This window comes from Necator americanus (genome assembly GCF_031761385.1).
Source record: "Necator americanus strain Aroian chromosome Unknown Necator_2022.05.29.01.07, whole genome shotgun sequence".
NCBI classification, from domain to species: Eukaryota; Metazoa; Nematoda; class Chromadorea; order Rhabditida; family Ancylostomatidae; genus Necator; species Necator americanus.
In genome coordinates this window covers 453,629-478,909 of record NW_026986548.1, presented here as the reverse complement: position 1 = coordinate 478,909, position 25,281 = coordinate 453,629, and the positions used below count along the sequence as shown (strand labels likewise).

General features: G+C 40.6%; 2 protein-coding genes across 3 annotated transcripts; both read left to right on the top strand.

The window, feature by feature from the left end:
- Window positions 1–2,834: 2,834 nt before the first annotated feature.
- Window positions 2,835–22,294, top strand: RB195_026501 (uncharacterized protein; the record flags this gene model as incomplete). Its single annotated transcript, XM_064176966.1, has 33 exons — window positions 2,835–2,878; window positions 2,942–3,046; window positions 3,106–3,160; window positions 3,226–3,363; window positions 5,533–5,679; window positions 7,318–7,447; window positions 9,092–9,210; window positions 9,274–9,409; window positions 9,487–9,586; window positions 9,655–9,760; window positions 9,868–9,968; window positions 10,024–10,108; window positions 10,202–10,312; window positions 10,696–10,791; window positions 11,886–11,927; window positions 15,328–15,377; window positions 15,461–15,564; window positions 16,108–16,193; window positions 16,261–16,409; window positions 16,470–16,583; window positions 16,678–16,837; window positions 16,913–17,017; window positions 17,108–17,200; window positions 17,575–17,701; window positions 17,781–17,929; window positions 17,986–18,255; window positions 18,353–18,487; window positions 18,570–18,689; window positions 18,765–18,855; window positions 20,144–20,404; window positions 20,461–20,655; window positions 20,740–20,862; window positions 22,263–22,294. 33 exons carry the CDS (start codon window positions 2,835–2,837, stop codon window positions 22,292–22,294), a joined length of 3,879 nt encoding a protein of 1,292 aa, XP_064070972.1.
- Window positions 22,295–23,153: 859 nt separating this feature from the next.
- Window positions 23,154–24,968, top strand: RB195_026500 (uncharacterized protein; the record flags this gene model as incomplete). Of its 2 annotated transcripts, XM_064176965.1 has the most annotated exons (7): window positions 23,154–23,173; window positions 23,317–23,416; window positions 23,924–24,061; window positions 24,129–24,270; window positions 24,351–24,440; window positions 24,681–24,742; window positions 24,804–24,968. In XM_064176965.1, the coding sequence occupies 7 exons, from the start codon at window positions 23,154–23,156 to the stop codon at window positions 24,966–24,968; spliced, it is 717 nt and encodes a 238-aa protein (XP_064070970.1). The 2 variants fall into 2 exon arrangements, with proteins under 2 accessions (XP_064070970.1, XP_064070971.1); XM_064176964.1 differs by lacking the exon at window positions 23,154–23,173 and having other exon boundaries at window positions 23,318–23,416.
- Window positions 24,969–25,281: the final 313 nt, after the last annotated feature.

The window sequence follows — 25,281 nt, the reverse complement described above, 5'->3', positions numbered from 1 at the left end:
CTTCGAGCCGTAAAAGCGAGAAATTAACATGCTCCGCAATATCCATTACGACATTACCCGAGGGTCGCGCAACTCAATTAGGTGCCCTTCGTCTAATACCTCCGAAGCGATTCGGAAAGTGTTGCTTGGAAACACCACTGACTAACACGAGAGTTTCTTTATGGGGATAGTTCCCCAACTAGTATCGAAATGTCTGGAAAAGATGTGTTCGTTACATTTCTAAGCAGTAGTGATCAATTATGTTTTACAAACACATAAACAGTTCCAAGCTTCAAACTGTCTCTCAGTAATCTATGGATTGTAGATAAGTTCGTCAGAGGAAGACCAGGAATAGTTGGGTCAAAACGACATGAAGCTCCCTGCAGTCGCGTAAACGCCTGCGTTCCAAGCGTCGCGGTCAATCTAGCGGCTAGGATCTAAGATCCCGTCGCGAACTACAGCGATTTGCGGCGCTGGCAAGGATCTCCACTTGGTCATAACAGCTAAGCTGTACCGCGCCGCTTGGAACGCAACCGCTTACGCAAGTGCATTGTCATTTTGACACAACTTTATCTGTCAACAACAGCTTTCCCCAAAGATATGGACTTCACCTTTGTTAGGTGCCTCCTCAAAGAACGGAAATTCTTGGACCGATGGAGTCGAGAGTTCACTAAGTCGCAAGTCTAAGTCTTTACCGTGATATTGACGATGTTGAGATCTCTCTACGAATAGATAGGGATGTAGGTCAGGACTGCGTTGTTCGCATTCCCATTACTAATCCAGATAAATTGTGACATGCGTGAAATTTTAGAATTCATGAGCAGGTTGCAAGACTCTAGTCCCACGGATTTGGGGAAGAACGTCTGTCCTCTCAGAGTGGACAAATGGAGCTTATTTGTTGCTGCCTCCCTTGCACCTCCCAGTCACTTCATTGCAGGCCTTTAGCCGGACCGACGTGCGGGTTACAAGAATGTTATGAGTCGGTCCTGGGACAACAGAAACCGGGAGTCCATCCCCTTTGAATCCACCCGCGTCTCTGGGCAGACACAAGATGTGGTCCGCGATTAACCCCTATTCCGCCATCTGGGCACGCTCCACGTAGCCTCGCAACGAACCGGCTGTGAGGGAGGTCCATGGGTAGGCCGTGTGAAATAGTTCTATGTGACCCCACAATCTACCCAACGATGCAACCTACTAGGCAATAGAACGCAGACAGCATCGTCGTCGTCCAGCGTCCACAACTGAAATTCTATATTTTAAATTTCTAAGAGAAGCTGCTCCACGCGCAATCTCAGAGATTTCGTGGATTCCCTCGTTCTATTGTCCGTAATGAGTCGCATCGTTGGGGAGACAATATCATACAAGGCTGTATCATGCCACATTTCCTGACATGAAACTATAATATGCACTGTTGCGGATTCCATCTGTCATTTCTATCACGCATTGAAAAAAGCCCTTGAACATATATCTAAAGAGCCACGCATTATCGCCCATCTGGCAAAGCAGTGCAGGGAACCTCTGGAGTGACGCCAGTATTACGACGAAGAGACGGCCAGTATCCCTACGGAGTCACGGATCTCTTCCGAGGGGAAACTTCCTCATCTCGTAAAACCCAGTCGCTCACCGCTTAGGACCAACGCACCATGTGTTCAGCACACGTCACCTCCACTCTCGTCCTCATCAGTTAAAGGTAGCATGTCTCGAACTTGACGTGTTATGGAAACTCCAGGAAAAGCGGCGTGGAACGTGGGGTTCTTTCCTGAGAAACCAGTTCGCAGCATTGTTCAAACTTCACTTCCACCAGCAAGTCGATGATTAATGAGGTCTTTCCAGAAGCCCTTGCAAGTAAAACCAACTAATAGATCGTTGAGGAAATCGGAGCGCATAGAAGGGACTGAGCGAGGCCACGCTCGTTTCCGTCATCCACAACCCGAAGTATATGTCATCCCTGAGGTTCCTGTACAACGTCAGCTTCGCGACACACTGTCTTTCAAAAGTACACAGCGCGCAGGAGACGCCACTTACAACTCGATTAGAGCGCAGCACGATCGCCGCGGCGCCAACCTCAATATTTTGAATGCGGGGACGTCCGCTGACCTTGATAATGTCAACTGTTTCCTTCTAACCCAAACGTGATGTGCTCGAACGACGATATTTTCAAAATGTATGGCAGTTTTGTTAGGAAGGATTGTCATCAATGTAATTTGAAGTGTTCAAGCTACCTCTTCACAAATTGTGGTCACATGCATTCGTGTCTTTTGTTGTTGTCGTTCAGTCGTAGTTTCACTCCTTGTGCCTTGAGCTCTCAAGTAAGCAATACAATGCTGGTGCTGCAGTTGTGGAAGTGGTAAAGGTTGTCAAACTAGTCGGCATCGTGCAGTTTTACCCTGTAGGAAATCTTGCATGCCCAATACTACAACTACTGTAGGACGTCTTTGTGATCGTTCCTGTACCACCTCTTTCAAGCAGACACGGAAGGATCAGACTGAAGATTTGGTTCTGAACAACTAGTTGATGTACTAACTCCTACGCTACTCCCTTCTTAACAGATCCTTCTAAGTCAACATGTTCATGTTTTTTTTGAGTCCTCTGCCTTTATCTATCTTTTTGGAAGATTCAGCATTTCTTTGTCAATTGTTTAAGCCATCTATTAGGCAGAAAGTGTTTTAGGGCTGAACATAAATTCGTAAACCTCAAACGAATTTGAATTGAACGCTAACGCACAGACGAGAATCTCCATAAAGATCGTTCAACGCTGTCCACTTCATCCTTTTTCTTGTATGTTAAGCATATTTATTTGGTTCTGATTACAGCAGTAGAATTGTCTTTTAACTAACGAAGCTTGCTGGTGTGGCATGGTTTCACCGTTTCGAATTGGGAAAACAGTGAATGCAAGAAGGTAGCGTTGCAACATTTCTTACCACATAGTTTATATCTTCCATGATATTATGCCTTGCTTCAGGCTCTCCGTAAACGATTCATTTCGAGATGTTGAAAATAATATTAGGAGAGCAGTTGCTAAATTAAACGACTTATGGGACCAAATACATATGTCCGAATCGGCGAGGTAATGTCTTTCTGAACAAATTGAAGATATTACATTTCTCCTTACTAATCATGGTTAAGAGTAGCACGGGTCGGCGTAGCCTTCGGACACATCGTCAAGTTGCTCAACGATATGGTAATTGATAGTTCATTCCTTTTGGAGTGATACATAAATTTTCCGCTTGACACAATGTTTTATAGGTAGAATCGGAGGAAGGGATGGTCGTTAGCGTAGCTGCGGACATTGAGAATGGGCTCAAGAGAATAGAGAAAATACGATCTCAGTTAGGAATGGAGCCATGGGAGAATAAAAACGCTCCTCCTGGCTCAGTAGAGCTTGTGGGTTTTTCATTTCTCTTCCATGAATAGTAATTGTGTTGGATTACCACCACACAAACTTTATTTTTTAAAAGAAATTTTATTTCTTTTTCATCGCTTTGTAGAGACAGATCTCCATTAGCATCTCATAACACACTTTTACCCATTCGCTCAGTGAGGAGGCACTTTAGCTTTCCGATTCTCGATAATCGGGGAACATGCTCGACACTTCAGATTTTTTCTTCATATGTCGTAAACTCTAGGAGGAAAGTTTCAATGAAATGTAATAAAAAATAATAATGTGTGTAGTGTCAAGTTCAGATCACTTATACATGTACCTTAAAAACACCTTTCTAAATCAAAATTACCTCTTGGACCTCAATAGTCAGCTTTACGATTACCAGAATGAGCCTTCGTAAAAATTATCCAAAAATGTGATAATTCCGGTTTTTACATTGCAAACAGCCCTTTTCTCTGCAATGTTATGACTAGCTCGCAAAAACTTCTTGATATTACAGTGGTTAGGAACGCATACATTATGTAACTGCTTCTTATTTCCTACTGTTACACGAACTTTTCCTCTCGAATGTGGCGAAGGACAATAGAAATTGCTGAACTAAACGTGGATTTGATACGGCCGATAAGGACGCTTATAACTTCATTCACGAAGCGCTAAGGGAACCATTTCTAAGTAAGGGTTGCTCTGCAAAATGAGGTTGTTGTTTTTGATAGCCCTATTGTTTTTGAGTCTAGATACGAAGTAAATGAGACTTTTGGCGAAATTCCCACCTATTTTCCATTCAGTATTTGAAGCAACACAGAATCTCTGAAGTAACAGTTTTAACAAAGATCTATGAATTTTTATATTCTGGAAAGTCCTACCTTACGGCATAACTAAACCTGATATTTCGTAGCATCCATATCTTCATGTTCAGCCAGAAATGAACTTAACATGTTTACTTCAATAATTTTTTTCTTCGTAATAAATCCGTTAGCGCATTTCGCCAGAGCATTTTCAAAAAAAAATCAGTTTTTCTCTGATTCACATTACTACCTCTGCAAATGGTTTCGGTGTTTCTAAACGTAGATGAGAAATGTTATAAAATGTCCAGTAAAATTTCCAAAAAGTACCACATAGATTTCAAGCGGGCTGAAGTAGATTCAAAAATAAAATTTGATTGAAAAGATGGTTGACTCATTTTTCTATGTGTAAATGATTCTATTGCTTCACCTGACCTCGTTATCATGGGTGCAGCTAATTTTGCTCAGATTCCATCCCAATTTATAATTGTGGATGTAATGTGCTTTGTAATGTTGCTGAACTCTAGAAATGCGGACAGGATATGGCTTGACGTAGAAAGTATTTAGGATTCATATTTTCAGTCATTTTGGTGTGACACTTTGTTGAGAGAAAAGTGCAGGTGTGAGACATGGAAATTTACATTGCTCACTTATTCATTCCTGTCAAACCGAACACAACTGCGAAGCAATTGCGTAAGCAGTTCCACTCGTCATCTCTATTTAGGGATGCGGAACTGAGAGAGAGAATGTTACCTCGCTCGCAACCGCAATTGATTCGGAAGTCACCCGCAACCCAATTGATTCGGAAATCAGGTTTTTGACTTCACTGTAGTGTTCTCAAGAAAACTGATTTATCAAAGTCGTGCAGTGTCCATTTTAATGATCTTTGAATGAACGTTGGTCGTCCAGCTGTTAAAAATTGGTAGAGATCAGATTTTGTAGAAATTTGATGAAATATTGTTGACTTCAAACATCTTCAGCCTGGTGAACGCGATGCAGCAGAGCAGAGGGGGTGTGTGAAGCAGAGAGAGAGAGAGAAAGAGAATTTGCGTTATAGCCGTTGTGGCAGACACGTTGCGGTCTCCAACTTTAAGGCGTTCAGCAACGATTTTGAATGTTTCTGTTTTCAGTTCACATATTCACTAGCACTTGCCGCACAACTCTTCCATTGCTAACTTTTTTAATCTATATTTAAGTTCACCTTATCTCTGACCTAACAGTTTAGCCCGCACTTCAGGAGGAAGGATAGTATCATTTCTGCTTTGGGTTCGTGGTTAGAGCTGAAAAGTCAAACGGTGTTTGTTCGGTCATAATCGGCTGCAATTTCTGAAATATTCAGTATTGTATAGCTAATTTGTGTCCGCTCGCATTACATGACATTTGTTTCAGCTTAAGTCTGTGGATAATGAGTTAATCAAGTTGAAACCCTTGTACGAAGCTCGCCGATGTGAACAAGCTGAACTCATAGAACAGGTGTATCAGTTATCACTACGTATCGGAATCGAGGACGACAACGCAACAAGAAGAGATGACAATGTGAGCCATTTTAGTACATCGGAACAAACGTAATTATGACGTAATTAACGTAACGTTGAATAAGCATCAGTAATATCTTCCAATACAATTACAAAACATAGAATTGATGATATCGGGTTAGCTCCAAAAAACGACGAACGGAGTTTGTGGTGTAGATTACGAGTATGAGCTTAGCCACGCTCAATTCCTTTGATCGCCCTAAGAAATGGCCTTACTGGTCCATTTTAGATACATGCGTGGCGTTCTAACGCGCTGTACAAAAGGAAAAAAAACGACCCAGTAAGGAGGTTTTTGGGGGCGATTAAGAGGAGTTGAGGTGATTACTCGCATACTAGTTATCTACCTATCTTTTCCTGGACAAGTCCCAACTTCGTCATTTTCCTGGTATCCTGCCTTTATGTAATGATACCAATTTCAGCAGTTGAGCATTTATGGCAAAAAGTGCTGGAATTCTGCACTATAAAAGGTGATTCATCTTGAGTCTAAATACGAAGGATTAAAAATTAAGTACTCTAAGTTGTTGTTAGGCGGGCAGAAAAGCAGTTTAAAATTTCGGAATAACAAAGCTAAAATGTTGGCTCCAGTGAGTTTAGTTTTGCGCACAGTACACTTGAAATATTGACAGTTCAGCAATTCTTGTTATTGCTCTCGTTCAATACGTTGAAGTTGTGTATTAGCATGTTAATAATATTTATATGTTAGGGAAATGTACAAGAATGAAGAAGTATCGCACATCGTAGAAACTGTGAACATCTATAGTTGGCTCAAAACGACATCAAGCACGGTGCAATTTCGTAAGCGGTTGCGTTCAAGGCGGCGCGCAGAAGATAGCGGTTCGTATCGAGGGGACCATCGCGAACTGCAGCAATGAATCGTGGTAGCAGGAATCCTCACTCGATTCTAACCGCTACGCTCCACCGCACCGCTTCGAGCGCAACCGCTTACACAACTGCACCGTGTTTCTTGTCGCTTTGACTCTACTATACTACGATGTAAAATGCCGTATTCAAAAATGCACTAGTTCAGAATGCAACGGGAAATTAGGAGAAAAGGAGGAAAGGGTATCAAAAGATATGTACACCGTTTTTAGGACACTCAATGCTGCAATTTATAGTGACACCAAATCTGATGATTGGGTCTCACTTTCGTGGGGAAGCATACTGCCACTAACATTTTGAACTTATAACTTTTGGCGTTATACTATAAAACTTTTGACGTTATACTATAAAACTTTTGGCGTTATAAAATGCCTCATCTCACTATTTGGTCTTGCTGTATCTTTTAAGCACACCATGTCTTCCCTGTCCTCTGTCTCATAGCATTTTTCACCACGACAGCTCTCAGGATTCATTCCTTCGCTATTTTGTATTCAAGGAACACGTGAAAACAATTCTTCTTGATCTTTGAACTGATCATCATGACCTTATTTTTTTCGAGCTCTGAGCTCTTTATGTTCGCTATCTCTTTCTTGCACCAACGACGTTTAATTAAGACGAGGTGGTGAGGGAATTTAAACCGTTGTGGCATGATGTTTACTTTGGTCTTACATAACAGTATATGCACTGTTCTGCGATATCCAACGAGGTTTTGGTTATTCAATATAATATTAGCAAATAGGTAGATTACTAGAGCCTTCAGGATTTGCTTCCCGCAGAGAAAATCCGCGCTCTGGAGGCTCGGCGGCTTCGATTTGAAGACATCCTTCAGAAAAGAGTTCGTCAAGCTGAGAAATGGCAGAAGTCCATGCAGAAATTTGCGAAAGTACTCGGTGAGTTTTAGTCATCATTGTTTGAGGATTTTGATTTTTGTTACTGAGGCATTATTTTATCATCATAGTGAGGGAATGTTCATGCTCTGGAAATAATCTTACAGCTGTTGCATTCATGTCCGCTTCCCACAAAAATAGAAAAGCGATTTTTGAACATCGTGGGTTCGATGGGGATTCTGAGTCCACATTTTTGAGAGTTTGAATCTCATTTATTGGATGCAAAATTGTGCAGTCTCCCATAACTCTAAACTACAAAGTTTAAAGCTGTTATAGTATTTATTTATTTATTTGTTATTTATTTATTTATGAGAATTATCATGCTATATAATAACGCGCTTAGTCCGCGCTCGCGTGCGTGCGTGTATATATATATATATATATATATATATATATATATATATATATATATACATATATATATATATATATATATATATATATATATATATATATATATATATATATATATATATATATATATATATATATATACCAGGCGCCCTGTGTGTGTACCAACTCTGCAACGGTGAGGTGCCGAGCCATCGCCATGGACCTCATAGGCGAGCACTCTACCTTCTCACCATTGTCCAAAGCTATAAATGTATATATATATATATATATATATATATGTATATATATGTATATATATATGTATATATATATGTATATATATGTATATATACATATATATATACATATATATATACATATATATGTATATATATATATATGTATATATATATATATATATGTTGGCTTTGATAAGGGCAAGTTAATTTCTCTCATATGTTAGTGAGGGTAAATAAACTTTTATGTGAATATGTACTTCCAAATTTGCTAACTGTCATGCTGTAAAATAACGGGCTCATTCAGTCACGTGTGTGCGTCTTTGTATGTCTGTTCCAGTCAAGAAATTTCAGAAAGAGAAGGAGACAGGTCCCATGGGGTCGGAATGGTGCGCCGGTGCCAGAAAGTTAGAGTGAGGAGAGACGGTTCCCACTACGTCGGATTGGTGCGCGGAAGCCCCAACGCAGTAGAATGGATTTTTATAGTTCCTTCGCATATCTATTTCCCAGCATGTTCCTCTGACGCTGCTAACATCCTTTCTTCAAAAAGAGGAAACACACGTGCGAGCGGCTGCTTAAATACAGTACATAGTAGCCAACAGCTTACGCGATCTGAAGTAGAACGTTATTTTTATCACTACGATAGTGATATTCACGTCATCTCACGTTAGCATATCGTTCTTTGCTAATAGTTGAGAACGAAGTAAATCCATAATTCGAATAATGTTCCCAAATTGTGGAGGTTTGAGAGGAACATAAATGTAAAATCAAGTTTGATTGTTCTCCTAATGTACAACTGACGCGTTTAGGAAAAACCATAAAATCTTTCATCTATGCTTAAATTTTGGGGTAAAAAGATTGAAGAAAGCGTTGATAGAAAGAAGTATATCTAATTTTACAAAAAAAAATGTCGCTACTATTATTTCTTATTGATCGGTGAAGACGAAGTGAACACCAAAAAAAGCCTGAAGTCCGGCCTTAGCCGGACGTTCAAGCTAGTACGCTTTAATGAAAACAGTTCTTTTCACTACTCTGCATGGTACTGCATAATGCGAGGACTACATATCCTTTTTTAAAGGAAACAACATTGATTCTCACGATGAAAATCTGCAAGTTATTCTTAATGTCGACGTTACGAAAGAAGAAGTCTGTCTCTCCGAAAACATGATGAATTCTATTGAAGGATATTATAGCCAGGTGACGTAGTATACTCGGGACTTTCATGATTTATCATTTGCTTATGGAGTAAGTATTTTACAGTTAAACGACATGTACCGTGAGTATATTCAAGAGAAAGAGTTTCGCTGGACAGAACTGCACTCACGCTTATCCGAGCTGTGGGAGCTTTGTCATGTGGCGGATATCGAAAGATTAGTTCCAGCATCTTATGATCCAGGTGCGTTATGTCTTTCTCTTCATAATACATGTGAAGTTAGGTTTTTTCTTATATGGAAATCATTTTATGTTCTCCAGACAGTCACACCGAAAAAGACTTCGATAATATGTCGACGGAGATTTCTCGGCTAGAGTGCTTGTACGAAGCCAGAAAGGAAGTCTGTGATATACTTACAAAGTGCGTTTTTCCACATTCTTCCATAATATCATTGTATTTTTGATTCGTTCTTATATAATCCATTTCAGGTGGAAACTAAAATGGGCTGAAAAGATGGCCATTGAGGACAAGAAGAAGAGCGCCGAGTATTTCCAAAATCGTGGAAGAGAGAACAATGTATTTCTGGATGCGAAGGTAATAAAAAGACCGAGCTTCAATAAAATAATAAAAGGGCCGAGCGAGTTCAAAAGATCAAAAGTGCACAGTGCTGTCGCTACACCTTGTTTGATTTTTGACTTCAGATTGAGCGCACCCTTAACGAATTTACGTTGCCGAAACTGTTGAAGTCTTTAATTGCTGCATATGATGATTATCGTGAAAACCATCCTGATGACGAAATAAGGTGAGATTTGCTGTCTCTTATTTGTACAGGAAAAGTTTCATATCTTCTGTTCCAGGGTGGAAGGCTTCACACCACCTGACTATGTCAAATGGGTTATAGACGAGTACAATGCTAGTAAAGACGTCGAGCGTAAGACTAGAGTAAGTCTTCTCTTTTACTAATTTTATGTTTTTTCTTGAGTAGTAGTTTTTATAGATCCGTATTTTTTTTGTCATTTATGTCATCATTTCCAGCAAATGCAACGAAATCTGACATCGACAAGTGCGCTAAGAACTCCGCAATCAGGTAGAGGGAAGTTACCACCTAGGCCGGTGAGCTCGTCCAAGCTTGAGCCCCTACGAAAGGTATATTTCGTCTAAGTTCAAAATTGTGGCGAGCGTAGTAATATGTCGGCGATAAGATTACCGATTGTCACAGAGTATTCGGTGTCCGGTATGCTTTTCTTCTGAAAATAAATTGCATAGATGTACTACCAGTGCATATATTCGAGTCGAAACTTAAGATGTGTTGCGCATTCACGCAACTATGTCCACGCATGCGGCAGCTTGTGTGGACGCTGTTTTATCATGAAAAAGACCACTCCGAAACTGCTCAGCAAATTATACTGATGGTGGTGATTCTACTAGACATCGAAGTTTTCAGTTGTTATGAATGATCTGACCAAATTTCAGCATTGTTTGTATGTGTTCTACGTCATTTTTATCCATAATGTTAGTGTGATTTTTAGCGTCTTCGCTATGACTCTCACTCCACGTTGAGCCCATGCTTCAATTCAACTACAGCATCTATTCCAAGTATGATAACGCCTACAAAACGAATCAAGGTTAGTGTTGTTGTTTGTCGATTTATGGTAATGGGATAAGATTACGCTTGTACTGTTGTTAGTGTAAGTCGACATTAAACTATCTGTGACGTAAAGTCAATTACAGTCAAGTCAAAATGGCATAAAGCTCTGCGCAGCTGCGTGTGTGAGTGCGCTCGAAGTGCGCTGGAGCGTAGCAGTTGAGATCGAGGGGGACCCTAGCAAGTATCACACGATGGTACCACCTCGACCTTGACCGCCATACTCCACTGTTTCGAGCGGAGCCGCTTATGCAACTACATGCAGCTCCATTTTGTTTTGACCCCACTACAGCGCTTTGTCGCCACGCTCCCTTCTGAAAAAAAAAAATTGAAGCTTTTCGATCTATACTTTCATCTTTCCTTCATTTTCAGTGACCTCGATACAACAACGGTTTCATATTATGCCTATTTTTTCACAAAAAAAATTGACCATATCCATACGAGAATTTAATCAGTTAAAAGGACTTGCGCAAATCCTGAAATTATTAAGGGAAGACGCAATATAAAAGGAAGATATCAGTCCATATTACGTCATATTTGCCTGAACGACATTCGCATTCGATTGGGCGCGATATCGAACAAGTACGAGAGATCAGCATAACTCCTGCGCACACTTAAAGGCATCACCCCACGAATCTGGAGTGGTGCGGGTTTCAGGTGGGTTATATGCCTATACACGGTCGTGGATTATGATGAGGGTGGTTCCGTCCACTTCTTTCTAATTGCCGTAAAAAACGGTCCAGAAGATGCGGCTTCGAGCGTTCCGGGGCGCTATTTCCTACAACGAGAGCGATTGGAGCGCGCTAACCGTGTGCACACGCCGCATCTTCCGCGCCGTTTTTTTAAGGCAATTAGGAAGAAATGGACGGAATCACCGCTCTCTATAGTCTACGACCCCGTATAGGCATACAACCCACCTGAAACCCGCACCAGCCCCCCACCCAGATTCGCGGGGTGATGCCTTCAAGGAATAGGCTGATTTTCTACGAAATTGTCGACCACCTTCTTCCTGTGTAGTTGTTACTTATACTTGGTATTTATTAGCTCATAGGTATTCATGTATTTCATTTGTAGGGAGGTCCAAAGCACTCATCGCCAAAGCATTCCGCTTCGAAGGTTAGAAGCGCAGACAAGAAAAGCTCTATACACTCGACATTGAAACCCCCGCGGCTTACTAGGTCTCCCTTCCACCTAAAGAATAAGCATCAGTAATATATCCACATTGATTTTTTTGTTGTGATTATTTAACCCGGACGTTTAACGTTTAATCTAATTCATTAATCGATCAGAAATATGCAATACTCGAAACTGTTTCAAGCTTATGTTTTGTAACTTGAATCTTATGCTTCTATTGCTTAATAAAATAGTTTAGCTGTAACATTGTCATAGAATAATATGTATGTTGTCTTGGTGTGAAATATGTGTCCTTATCATCGCTCCTGTAAATATTATAGCTATGTAAACTGATAAACCTAATAAACTGAACCATACACTGTACTCCCATGTGTGCTTTACACTACATGCTATGCAATTTACATCATCCATTACACTGCAAACTAGAAGCTTCTGCACATTAAGATTTGCAGTCGATTCCGGTGAGTCAAATCAAATAGTACAACAGTAGTACAGTAGTAGGTTAGTGATTTATCTTGATTGCTGCTCAGTTACCTATGGAGAAATATGAGAGGAATAGTGAGACAGATGATTGGCAATAACCATCAAACCAGGCATCCAAGCTCATATCATTCTGGTCCAAATGCTAGAGATCGTGTGGATCATGAATTGTTTTATCGTTTGTTAATAAGTTTCTTCCAAATATCCAATTCTACTTTAAGACTCGCTTACTTGTTCTACCCAGCTCGGCTCATGAACTACACCCATACCCACTTGTAGGGAGATCCCAATATTGTCCATTTTGTGATTCACTACACTTCAAATACGTCGTTGCAGGTGTCCACACCGTCCGTAGAGAAAGAAGATGAAAACGTCCTGCACGACTGATTTGTGAACGCATTCGCATTTCTTTGGCGAACCCGTCTTAGATAAACAGCAAGAGAAGACTCATGCTGCTTCGATTTTGGTCTGAACAAGAACTTTAGGTAGACATCCATTAAATGCGGCATATCACAAAATTGACGATGTTGGGATCATTTATGGACAGTATAGAGATCGGGGTGAGATTAAGAGTAGGTCGTAACCACGCTCAATTCCCCTGTTCGTCGAGAAAAGTGGAGCGGGAAACGGCTTGTGGACATGGTGCGTACGAGGTTGGCGCGTGATGAGGTGACTTGGAGGTTCCCCATGCCGCTTTTTTGGAGCAATTTGAAGGAATTGAGCGTGAACACGCTCATACTCTTAGTCCACGCCCCGATTTGGAACATTGTCCATGGTAGGTCCCAACATCGTCAATTTCGTAATTATCGTATCTTGCCTTTAACCCATGTTCAGGCCGATCCAGAGAACGTCGGATGTCTTTGGTAGGATGGATGACCGTGACGATGATGTGATGATGTGTACGAGAACGAATGTTCTTCTTTTGACGTGCACACATTTTTCCTCTTGTGTTCTTCCTCAGTCAAAGATATCGCTGTGACGTAATATCGTTGGAAACATTCGGCGCTATATTTTCTGTCCATGCGGAGTATAGTTGCAGAGGTCCATTTGGATGAGGAAAAAATAGTTCCAAAAACACAGGCGGATAAGCGGGTATAATAACACGACGACAATGAAAAAACATAATGGAAACATGAAATACAGTGAGATAAAAGCCGATGTGCGTTTGTTGTGGGTTTGGCTATGTGTGACGGCTGAATGGGTTCAGGAATGAACCCATTTCTTCAATTCACTCATAATGCCTGCAAATGCGAGTCTCACTACACACTATTACTATTGCAATTCAGTTCCATAACGAAAACACCGTCGTGATCGCATTACAAGGATGGATGGCTGGGAAGAAGCGGTCAAAACAGAAACAGCCACTTTCGTAGCTCAGTGGCTGTGAGGATGTTGCTCGCTGTGTACGTGTAGTACAGCAACAAATCTTTTTTTTTATCACTTCAGTACTAAGGTTCCACAATTGTCCATACTTAAATAATTGTTTTCTTTAATAGAGCCGGACACGAGGTTGTTATAATCCTTTATTCGTGGCTAACCTTTCGGCAATATCGCCTTCTTCAGAGCCTGAAAGGGGTGAAATCGAACGTGATTAATTCGATCAACGCCTTATCCGCCCAACAAAGAAAGTCCTACGTTAATCGTTGGGTTTCATGGCTAATAGTAGAAGATAACATCGTACCTTAGGATCAGCTGACTGTCCTGCCACTGCTAGATACCTGTTGTGAAGTGACTACCGCAATCAAATATCAGCCTTAAATAAGGTTCCCGCGTAATGGAGAGGCATCCCTACTTGCGATTCATATTTGGACTCTTGGAGTGGATCCAAAAAGCCTCCAGAGCCTTGCGCGCCGCAATGCTAGGTTCGCGCGCCAAAATCGTGATTTTAACTTCAAAATCTTCTCCGTTATGATGCCGCACTTTGTGACCACCCAACGCAGTGGAGTCACATGATTTCCTTTTGTCGTCCAGGTGTTCTTTGATTCGAATACATAGTGGTCTAGCTGTTTCTCCTATGTATTCGTCACCACACTGCACACGGGAAATCATATAAACAACACATGTCCATACTTACTAGTTGCCTAAGTACTTAATATCATGCAAAATACCGAATCTCTGGTCCCAAACACAACCAAGTGTGCTACTCGCAGTAGCGGACCCAGCCGGTGGCGTTTCCATGGCGATGACCATTGATCTGCTGTCCTGACCTTACAGCTCAGTCGAAACGACCAGATTCATGGTGTACTACGGCACATGCAGTTTTCGAAGTTTGCGATTCTCAATTGGTCATAAGTAAGGTAGATGGTCATAATCGAAGCACACTATTGGTTGGTTTCCTTTCTGATGACGAAAATGGGCGAGGGTCCCATCAAACGCACTATTACTGCATATCCGTCGGAAGTATAATAGAAAACTGGAGGTCGCGAACCTCTTGTCTGACTGTACAAATTTTCGGCTTACTGTAGTTCTATGTTGACGACCATCCAGCTTAATTCTTGCATCGTATTTACATAGACAATGACAATGACAGTAACAGCCTCCACCCTGTTCGATCCGCAAAGTTCTTGAGGCCATCAACGACGAATACTCCAACCAGACACACCAAAAACATCGGCTATCCGTCTTTTTCGTAACTAAATCCTGCCGCGCAATATTCAGCCTCTCTCCGATCGCACACTCTCTCAGCGGCGTCGTCCTAGCTGGGGTCGCACGCAGCGCAGGCGTGCGCGTCCCCTGTGTGTCGTCGTGCTTGAAGCGTTTGCATCCTTTCAACGTACTCTCGGGTTTTCCATCGCAGTTCTTGTTTACTGGAGTTTGCGAATTTGTTCGTTTTGTCCTCATCGGTGTCCTCTTCGTACCTATTTATCACTTCCTTTATTTACGTGATATAACCAATCTTTAGACCAGTGAGAGCAGAATCTCCTCAACAATATTAACCAAGATGAGGAAAGGGTAAGCTCAGCACCGTAACTTGCGTGGTGCAGCCCCTTTTCACTAGATTCTTAATTTATTTCTTGTAAACTTTGAATTTTCAGCGGAACGAAACGCAAGCGCGATGACGACGATGGCGATGTATCGATGCATGGAGATGACGATGACAGTCGCAGTGGCGTTGCCGTAAAAGTTGAACCTCCCAAAGGTTAGCGTAATTCACAGGAAATTGTGGAATTTTCGCTTTGAAATCTCTAAAAGTCAAAACCTCCCTGCCACGACCTCTCTTCCCCTGTTCTCAGAACAGAAAAAAATAACATTGCATAAGCTAGCTTTTATTTTTATCGCCTTGATTTGCTTGATATGGAGACCTGAGCATCTCCTTACTGAGAAAAAAGGAAACCCTTCTTAGGAATCTATACTTTCAAGAACATTTAAGAAGTGCTAAAATTTGCATCGGATTTTCGAGACATCATCTTTAAGCACCAAATTAAACTTCCTAAAGTTGGTTCCAGGTGTTGCACTTTTCTTTGGTGTTAAGTCTTGCTAATGTGGGTTTTCTTTTTGGTTGAAAGTGTTTCTGAGCCACTATTTTAACAATTCTTCTCGCAAAGCATTAGAGGATCGAGATAACTGTTGCTCTGGGTACCACTTGCTATCACTTAGACTGTTTTGTGCGAAAGACTGGTGACGTCAGATTCCCATCAGAGATGAGTGCCAACAGAATTTAGAAAGAAGCGTGTTTTTTTAGGCCGCGAGAAAGATCCTGAATTCTCTGCACCGAAAGGTCAGAAGCTAACCGATTTGGACGACGAATCGCATCATGGTGGAGGGAAGGTGGGTCTTCCTTTTCTTTTTGTTTAGCTACCAAAAATCAGAGAGCTAGACCAATAGCTCATTTTAGGAGAGCGAAGGTAATGTAATCGAACAAACCCACTACATTGTGGTTCCTTCGTATGCTTCCTGGTTCGACTACAACGCAGTGCATCAAATTGAAAAGCGAGCTGTGCCGGAGTTCTTCAACGGTCGTAACAAAAGCAAAACGCCGGAAGTGTTAGTTTCCTCCTTTCTTTGTTCTTGGAACTGGTCCTTACTAAATTATTCGTTTTTCAGGTATTTGTCTTATCGAAATTTCATGGTTGACACATATCGACTCAACCCCTTTGAATATCTTTCTGCAACAGCATGTCGAAGAAATCTCGCTGGCGATGTATGCTCCATCGTCAGGTTTGTGGTCTCTTTGCGGTCTGGCAGAAAAACTTTTGTAGAAAACTTTTTGTTTCTGCTACGCTTTTATCCTACCACCTCTTAACATTTGCAGGGTACACTCGTTTCTAGAGCAGTGGGGTCTGATCAACTACCAGGTAGACTCAGACGCTCGTCCTGCTCCAATTGCTCCTCCAGCCACCAGTCATTTTATGGTTTTGGCAGATACACCCACTGGTGTTCAACCAATCTGTCCTGTAGTGTCGAATTTCACTGTTAGTTTCCTGTCTTGCGTACTTATCTTTAGAAGCCTTTTTTTGTTTGCTTACAAATCCCTTTCTACTTTTCAGCAGGAGAAGAAGGAGGGAGAAGAGGTTGAAAAAACGCCTATAGATAAGCTGCAAAATGTTGGGCTCAAGACTGATCAGTACCAGAAACAACTTGCTGCAATGAAGGTGGTTGAATCTCAAAAGTCGTTCTTCCTCCCATGTTTTCTTGCTCATCATATTGTTACGCCAGTAGAAGATCCACTATGTAAGTTTCAGACAAAAGGGGCAGCTCCAGGACGTGACTGGACCGATCAAGAAACGCTTTTGCTACTTGAAGGATTGGAAATGTTCAAGGACGATTGGAACAAAGTATTTTGAATTTTTTTCTTTAATTGGAACTAGCAGTGCTAGTTCTGAACCATTTGAATTATTTTTATTCTCATATCTTGTTTTTTTTCCTTGTCTTTCGATTTCAACTTTATTTCTTTGCGTCTTCTCCTTCCGTTTTTATCATTCTTGTTTTGAAACGTAGTCGGTCTACTTAGCTCCGGATTGAATATTCTCAAAGCACTTTCTCGCTATAGCTGTAGTGTATCTCACTTCCTTTAAAGTAATGGTTACTTCAAAGCATTCTCTAATAACTATTTGAATTGGAGGGTTTTCGATGATGCAGAAAAGTCTCCTTATGATACCAGTTACCTTGTCCAACAGTTCATTTTTGAGAATGAATATGCATATTTCAGGTTTCTGATCACGTAGGTTCACGAACTCAGGATGAGTGCATCCTACGATTCTTGCAATTGCCGATCCAAGATCCTTATCTCGGCTCAGATGATGCTAATGGACCAGGATGTGGCGACTCCATTTTAGGTTTGCCTCAGTACTTTTCTCGGCATGTCTGTCACGATTTATTCATTAGAAGATTCTGTGAGAATTTTCTGTACTTCAGGGCCCTTGGCCTTCCAACCTGTTCCGTTCTCGCAATCTGGAAACCCGGTGATGTCTACGGTCGCGTTTTTAGCTTCCGTTGTGGATCCAAAGGTTGCTCAAGCAGCCACTAAAGCAGCGATTGAGGAATTCGCGAAAATAAAGGATGAGGTATTTTTTCCTATATTCCATCGCAAGTTGGGTTTTATTAAGAGATATATTTCAAGGTTCCCGCTCTTGTGTTGGAAGCGCATGCCAGAAACGTTCAAGCTCATGAGGAGAAGACTGGAGTACTTGATGGGACCGTCGGACTTGCTAAGTCCGGAATTGCAACAGACGATAAGAAAGAAAAAGAGGAAGGCGAGAAAATGGAAACCGATGAAACATCGAAGAAGGCGGACGATGCTGCAGTGGAACATAGTGCGAAAGTTGCTGTTAGCGAAAGCGTTCAAGCTGCAGCCGCCGCCGCCCTGGCTGCTGCTGCTGTTAAAGCCAAAGTGAGATTACTTTTCTTTAGATCATTTGAAGGTTTCTGTACTTCTCATGGTCCTATATTTTGCCGTCGTTTTGAGCCAACATAACTTCTCTCTTCAGCATCTGGCAACTATCGAGGAGCGGCGAATAAAATCGCTGGTAGCTCAGCTTGTCGAAACTCAGATGAAGAAACTGGAAATGAAGTTGCGACATTTTGACGAACTAGAACAGATTATGGATAAGGAAAGAGAAGCTGTACGTTGGATTCACTTTGAAACTTTTTTTTCTTGAGTTATTGCTTCTCGAGCAACTAGTTAATGATTTTCACTGATTTCAGTTGGAGTATCAGCGTCAACAGTTGATACTGGAAAGGCAAGCCTTCCACATGGACCAGTTGAGATATCTGGAACAACGTGCTAAACATGAGGCGCATAGCAAAATGGTTGCTGCAGGCCAGGTAAACAGTTTTTGGCTAAGTTATTTTGTATTTGATTTTGGAAATTGTCTTCTATATCTAGAGTTAATGTTACAGCTACCTGCATCATTACCACCTGGGTTCGAAGTAAGCGGTCCTCCTCAGCCTACTCCACAGGTACAAGTCGCCATTCCGCCGACACAGGAAGGTGTGTGATAAATGTTGTCGTAAACTAAGAAATACTTCATTGGTTGTGGGGAATTTACCGGTTGAATATAGGGAATTAAATGTATTTCAACATATGAAAAGAAGACCCACCTGGCTCACTTGCGTAGTTGTAAATATGCATTGCACAAATAGTTTTTTTATTATCAACATGGTAGAACTATCGTGTATCCTTTCCAAAACAGGACTTTTTCTTTATTTTAGAACATCTACCAATAGTTTGACTTTTCATAATCGTCTCTAGCATTTCCTAAGTTTTCTGTCTAGAGTCTCCATCAAATTTTCGAATATTTCTGTTGACGCAATACCTTTTTTTATACTTACATTTCAGTACGCAATACCATTTAATATTTGTTTTATATTTATTTATTTACTATTATTTCATTTTTTATTTTTTTGTACATTTCACCAGGGTTAGTTTCATTTCACCCTATTTTTCGGACCTCTCCTTTCCTTATTTGCTGCTAATCTGTAATTAAGAACCTACAGAACCTCTACATATCATGTTTACTTCTGCTACTTTTTTTTTAAACTAATGGCAACATTTTGAACCGGTTATCGCACGTTTTCAGATCGATATAGTGAATTCGAGTTCCTACTAATCTTCAGTTACGATTCGTACTAGCGAAACAGAATAATTAAACATAATAATTTAAAAAAGCAGGTATTGGATAATAATTATTATCTCTCTCACTGTTAGCCAACAAGTCCCAATAGAAAATTTCCTTTCTGTATGACGTAAGGGCAACGCATGGATTACCACTCCATATTTTTTTAAATGATTGTTTTGATCGATAGGAAATTTATATCTTGTTTTTAACCATCTGGTATTGATTTTCTCTGATCTATCAGAGTTTTCTTAAGATTAGTTTTTTGTTTATTACTCTGTTCATGGTCGCTAGTAACACTCACCAACCCAGAGTAAAATGTTTTCGATTCGAAAACATAAAGTGACTGGAAATGGTAGCTTACCCTCTTGGCGTTGCTCATTTGATTTTTTTTCTTCGATGTCAGTAGCTGTCGTTCTTCCGGAAATGGCTGCTTAATTTAGAAATATATAAGATGGTGAGTTTCTTATTCACTGATTTGATCGAATTTCCATTTTTTTCCGCATTCCAGAATTTCTTTAAGAAACCTAACATTTGATACAGACTAGAAACGAAATTCAATGTAAAATGCAGAAGAAAAGCTTTACTTACTTTGTATACCAATATCTTTTTTCACCGTTCACAGCTCCGTCACTTACTTGGTATATCCCTACATCTTTCCAGCGAGTGTTGAAAAGTCGACTGAAGCTCCAGCGGAGGCTACTGCTGTTGCAGCTAGAGCTTCAACACCTAGTCAACCCCTTGCAGTCCAACAACAGCAGCCTGCAGCTCCTGCAGCAGCTCAACCTCCTCCACAAAGCTATCCTCCCGCTCCACCGGCTGCACAACAACCAGGATACCCTCCACCTCAAGCCTATCCTCCTCAAGCCTACACTCAACAAACCCAACCCCAGGGTGCGTATCAAGGATATCCTCCACAACAAGGTTTGTTACGCCTTTGATTTCTTGAAATTTGTATAAGTTAAGTCTTCAATTTATAGGACATCCGGGGTACCCGCCGCAACAGGGTGGAGCCCCAGGTTACTACGGGCAACCACGTCCAGGAGCATACCCACCACAACCGCAACCAGGTGGTTATCCACCACAACAGCGTCCCCCATATCAAAGCCAACCACCCGCAGGATATAGCGCTCAACCGCAGCGCCCTGGCGCTTATCCAGGTTACCCTCCGCAGGGTATGTGTATAAAATTTGTTGCATTTATTTAGTATTTCTTTTAAGAAGAATGCTTCCTTCCTACTCGCTAACATATTTGTTCAGGACACCCTGCCTATCCCCCGCAGCAGTACGGACAGCCACCGGCAGGTTACCCTCCACAACCACAAGCAGCGCAACCCCCACAGCTTGACATGGCAGATGCTGCCACTCCACCTATGCATCAAGGTACATCTTAGTACTCGTATAGTATGTTATTTCTCCCTACAAATGCTTTTGGCTTGCTTTTGTAGGTGTTGGGGTAAATTAGTTCCTCTATCTTTAGAATTTTGTGGATTTCAAAATAACTATTTTTCTTTACCCTTTTTGTTTTTTTTTTGTTCCCTTCTCTTCACATAAAACATGACATTATAATTAGACTTAGCTGCACACCAAAGTAAGTTTCATTACCTTACCTTTAAATAAAACAAGTTGTTGAACGAAACTGCCAATAATATTAGAGGTTTGTGGGAAAAAAAGGAGTTAGGGGGAGGGGACAGAAAGCACATCAAAGCTGCTCTCATTGCTTAGCGATTAAAGTGTAAAAATTGTTCTTAGAGCACAAAATTTGTTCTTAACTGTCAAATGGGCGGGTGTAGTTTAGCGATTAGAAGTTCCGCTTCCTGTACGATCGATCGGAAGGTCGAATCCGCCCTAGTGCTAACCAAGCCTTTCATCCCTCCGGGGTCGATAAATTGGTACCAGACCTGTTTGTGAGGATAAAAACACTGACTTGACACATCGGCTAGCCACCGCAAGTCATTGCATAGGCCATCTACACGTACACAAACCTCAAACGATTCTGAATTGAAGTGAACTCGAGGCATCCCAAGCGGAGTGGTCAATGCCAGACACTTTATCCTTATTTTAACTGTCAAGTGTGAGTAGCGCAGATGTCGTCTCTCATTCCATTTTTGGTTTTTTTCTACCGCAGAAAGTAATATCACTTACCCATTCATTTTCAGAAGACCTGTTTGGAGAGTGGTAAGGTTAAATCATTAGTAGCTCCAGTTCTATCTTCCTTTTTTCTTAGTAATGGATATGCGAGAAGGAACGTCTAAGCGAGGAGGACGTTGTGAGTATTTTCGTGGATTGGGAACTCACTAACATAAAGTATGTTCTCTATCTGGGCAGAAAAAATGAGTTCATAGATGACATTGTTTGACATCAATCATCAGCAAAGAAGCTGTTCATTGATTCTTTAACATTGGGCAGTCTTATTACATTATTTTTGATGAATGAGTTAACATGGAGACAACCACATTTAAGGAGATAACATGTAGAACATGAAAAGTAGCGTTAATCTGTTTGGAATTATTTATATTTTATTTTAATGTGGTGTTCAACAAGGAGCATTAAATGTTTTGATCCAGTAAATTAAACACTATCGACTACATGTTGCCCTTTCAAATGGGAAAACCATCTGACAGAGAAGGATTTTTGTGCTCTGAGGACAGCTTTTACTAGAGTGCTCCAACATTCGTTTTGTTTTTCATTGGTGTTGGTTAACCTTCTTTTCTTTGAATATAAGATTATGCAAGAAGTTATAAGAGTATGCAAGAAGTTGCATCATGATGCACTATTTTTAGGCCAACCTGGTGAAGTTAAGCCACAAGAGTAACATTTAACGTGATATTTGTACGTATAACGGTAAATCTATCTATTCATGTTAATCACATGTCTCCTCTTAACTTATTCTCTTTTATTCTTGTAGATCACCTAATTCCTTACGCTCTATTCTATTAAAGGATACCCATTTTTTGGTTTGTTATGCGAATTTATGTTTGCATGGGGCGTTATTTATTCCCGTTTTGACCGGTTCTTACATTGTCGAATTCTGAAGGTCTCTGTTTTCTTCTGTTTCCTCCTTCCATTCTATGCACACACCGCCTCGTGTTTGTAGGTTCCGTTCTATTTCATGTTTGACGTTTATTTATGGAATGTTTCCATGAAAAGGCAAGTCTACCTTTCTTGTATGTTCTCAATGCATAGTTATTGAGGAATAAACCTTTTCGGAAGATTGTGGTTTGCCTTTGTGTAGGTGATCTGCTTTTTGAATACTGCTTAAAGTATGTGTTTTCGTCGGGAATTGCTTCGCGGAAGTGTTAGTTTGTCTAATTGAGGTTGAAAGTTCGAACACAGAGACAGAGATTTTCCTCTTCAAATTTCAAAACATGGTTATTTTTTGTTATGCTTATGATCGTCATTATTACGTATTTGTTTATCGACAACGCATATTTAATGTAGATTATTCGTCTGTGGTAAGTGCCGACTAAACAAATAGCTCGATCATCTGGGGACTCATCTATCGTTTCTGATGCTGAAAAGCAAAATATAGTAGGGTGAAAACGACCTGGAGCTCGGTGCGGCTTCGCTCGAAGCGGTGCGGTGGAGTGAGGAGCGGTTAAGATTGAGGAAAGACCCTCGCAACCATTCAGCGCTGTAGTTCGCGAAAGTTCCACCTCAGATACAAGAATGGGATGCTGTTTTCATTCTCTAAGTACTGTTACTGTGTCGTCTTTTAATTGCTTCTCCTTTCATCAGCATAAAACAGGGAAGACTATTACGCATCAAGTTCTTCCGAATAACGATAGCTCATAAAAAGTTGTAAGTTGTAAAGATTGGAGCAAAAATTCTTTCTAGCATGTCATTGCCGGAATCGCTGATGTCGATTCATTCGACTTCTAGCGGTATTGATACTGGATCCGCATTCGTGGGCGAAGAGGAGATCACACCTGACGAGGTTATTGAATTTTTTTCTTTTGTAGCTCCGCTTAATGTAATTGTTCTTAATTTGAATTCTTCTTTTTTGCCTTTGGTATCTTTCTTTTTTAAGTTCACTTAGGAACTGTAGAATCTTAGCTTTGCTCTATTTCGCTTGTTGTTACATCACAAATCACACGAAAAAAAACTTTTATTGAAAGTGTGATTTGTCAATTTACTGTTAAGTTCTATTGGATGTTGAAGTTGTTTTGGTTGGACGAATTTAATGTTTATCAAATATTGAATATTTGTACTTGTATAACCTAGTCTTGAAACGTTCGAATATTCGAGGGAGCCAAATATTGTATTGGTTTTCACACATGCGCAATATTCGTCCACAAGAAGTTCGAGTGTGTGACGCTTCTCAGAGATCGGTTTTCAAACATTTGAGTATTTGATGTAAACCATCTCGAATACAGGAATATAGTGATTTAGAAGGAAAGTGGAACGTTTATAATAGACGTTAATTCTAACTTCTTGTTTTCAGGTTCTTCGACAGATGCGGGTTGCATGGCAGAATGAGATGGCTGCACCATGTCTTTTGCCTCATCGTTATGATATCATAGAATGTTTGGTGGATCAAGTAGAGGGAATGGAAGAGAATTTGGCAGGACGAACAGACAAGGTAATATTTAAGTTTAATTTTGGTTGGCTCTTCTAATAGTACTTAGTTCTAGTTTAATTTCTTGCAGGCAAGCATCCGAATTTCTGCACACCGCCTTGAATTGCACAGGCTAACGTACATAACTAATGATTACATGCGAAGACGTCTACAAAAAATTGAGAAGAACCCAAGACGTGCATTGAGAGAGCACCAGGAAAGAATATCTGAAGGTTTCTCAAATCTCTGCTGCTTCATTGTGATTTGTGTTGATCGTTTTTTCTACTAAAGAGAGAAAATGTGCATTTTCTAGGTAAACCCGTTCTGTTGTCGGATCAAGAGAAAAGATTCGCTGAACGATATGCGAAAGCAGAAGCACAACTGATGGGAAGAACTTGTTTAGGTAAGCAACAACATGGTACTGAGGAATGTGTCGTAAGCTCAGAAGTTAGACGATCGAGCAGCAGCGTAAGGCTATCTCTTTTCTGATGTCAATATGCCTGAATTGAACTGAAATCTTATGACTTAGTTCTGCTTTTGAGTGAATCTACTTTCCAAATGGCAGTAAAACTTAAAAAAAAAAACTCGCTATAATGCCCATTGTGGTTTTCAAGTTCGACAATGACTTATGCGTTTTTTTTAGGTCGGTTGCAACCATCGTTTCAAAAAATTCCTGTACCTGTTACTGATTTGGAATGCGAAAGGGTCAGTTTTTTCCATGCAGACATGCTTACATGATTCTCAGCTCTCGAAGAACCAAGTTCAGGTATATGCTGAAGTAGTGCAGGAGAACGCCGAATCAGCTATTGTTCCTGACTACCAAGACAGAACAGCAGAGGTGGTAGTAGAACTTGAAAAAGGCACCGTACATTTGTTACCATATTTGTCCGTACAACAACAAGTAGAACAGGGTAGTGTTCGGCTTTTATAGTGGCCAAAATTTGATATGTCGATAATTACTATAACCATTAGCATATCCATTTTTTGCATCATATTTTTATCTGCCGTTGTTTCTTTCCTCTTATCTTTCTCTTTTGTACTTTGGGTCGTTTTAAAAATTGCAGCCACTGGATCACAAGTCTGAAACTAGATTAAGATGGTGCCTCACGCAGCTAATTCTCGCAGGCATACGTCTGCCGAAAGTTGATGTCCTTTTGCCGCCGGTAAACAAAAATGCCACAGACTGTAGATTATTTGGTGATTCTCAGCTAGTATCAATGTTGTTCATTACCTCAGTGAATATC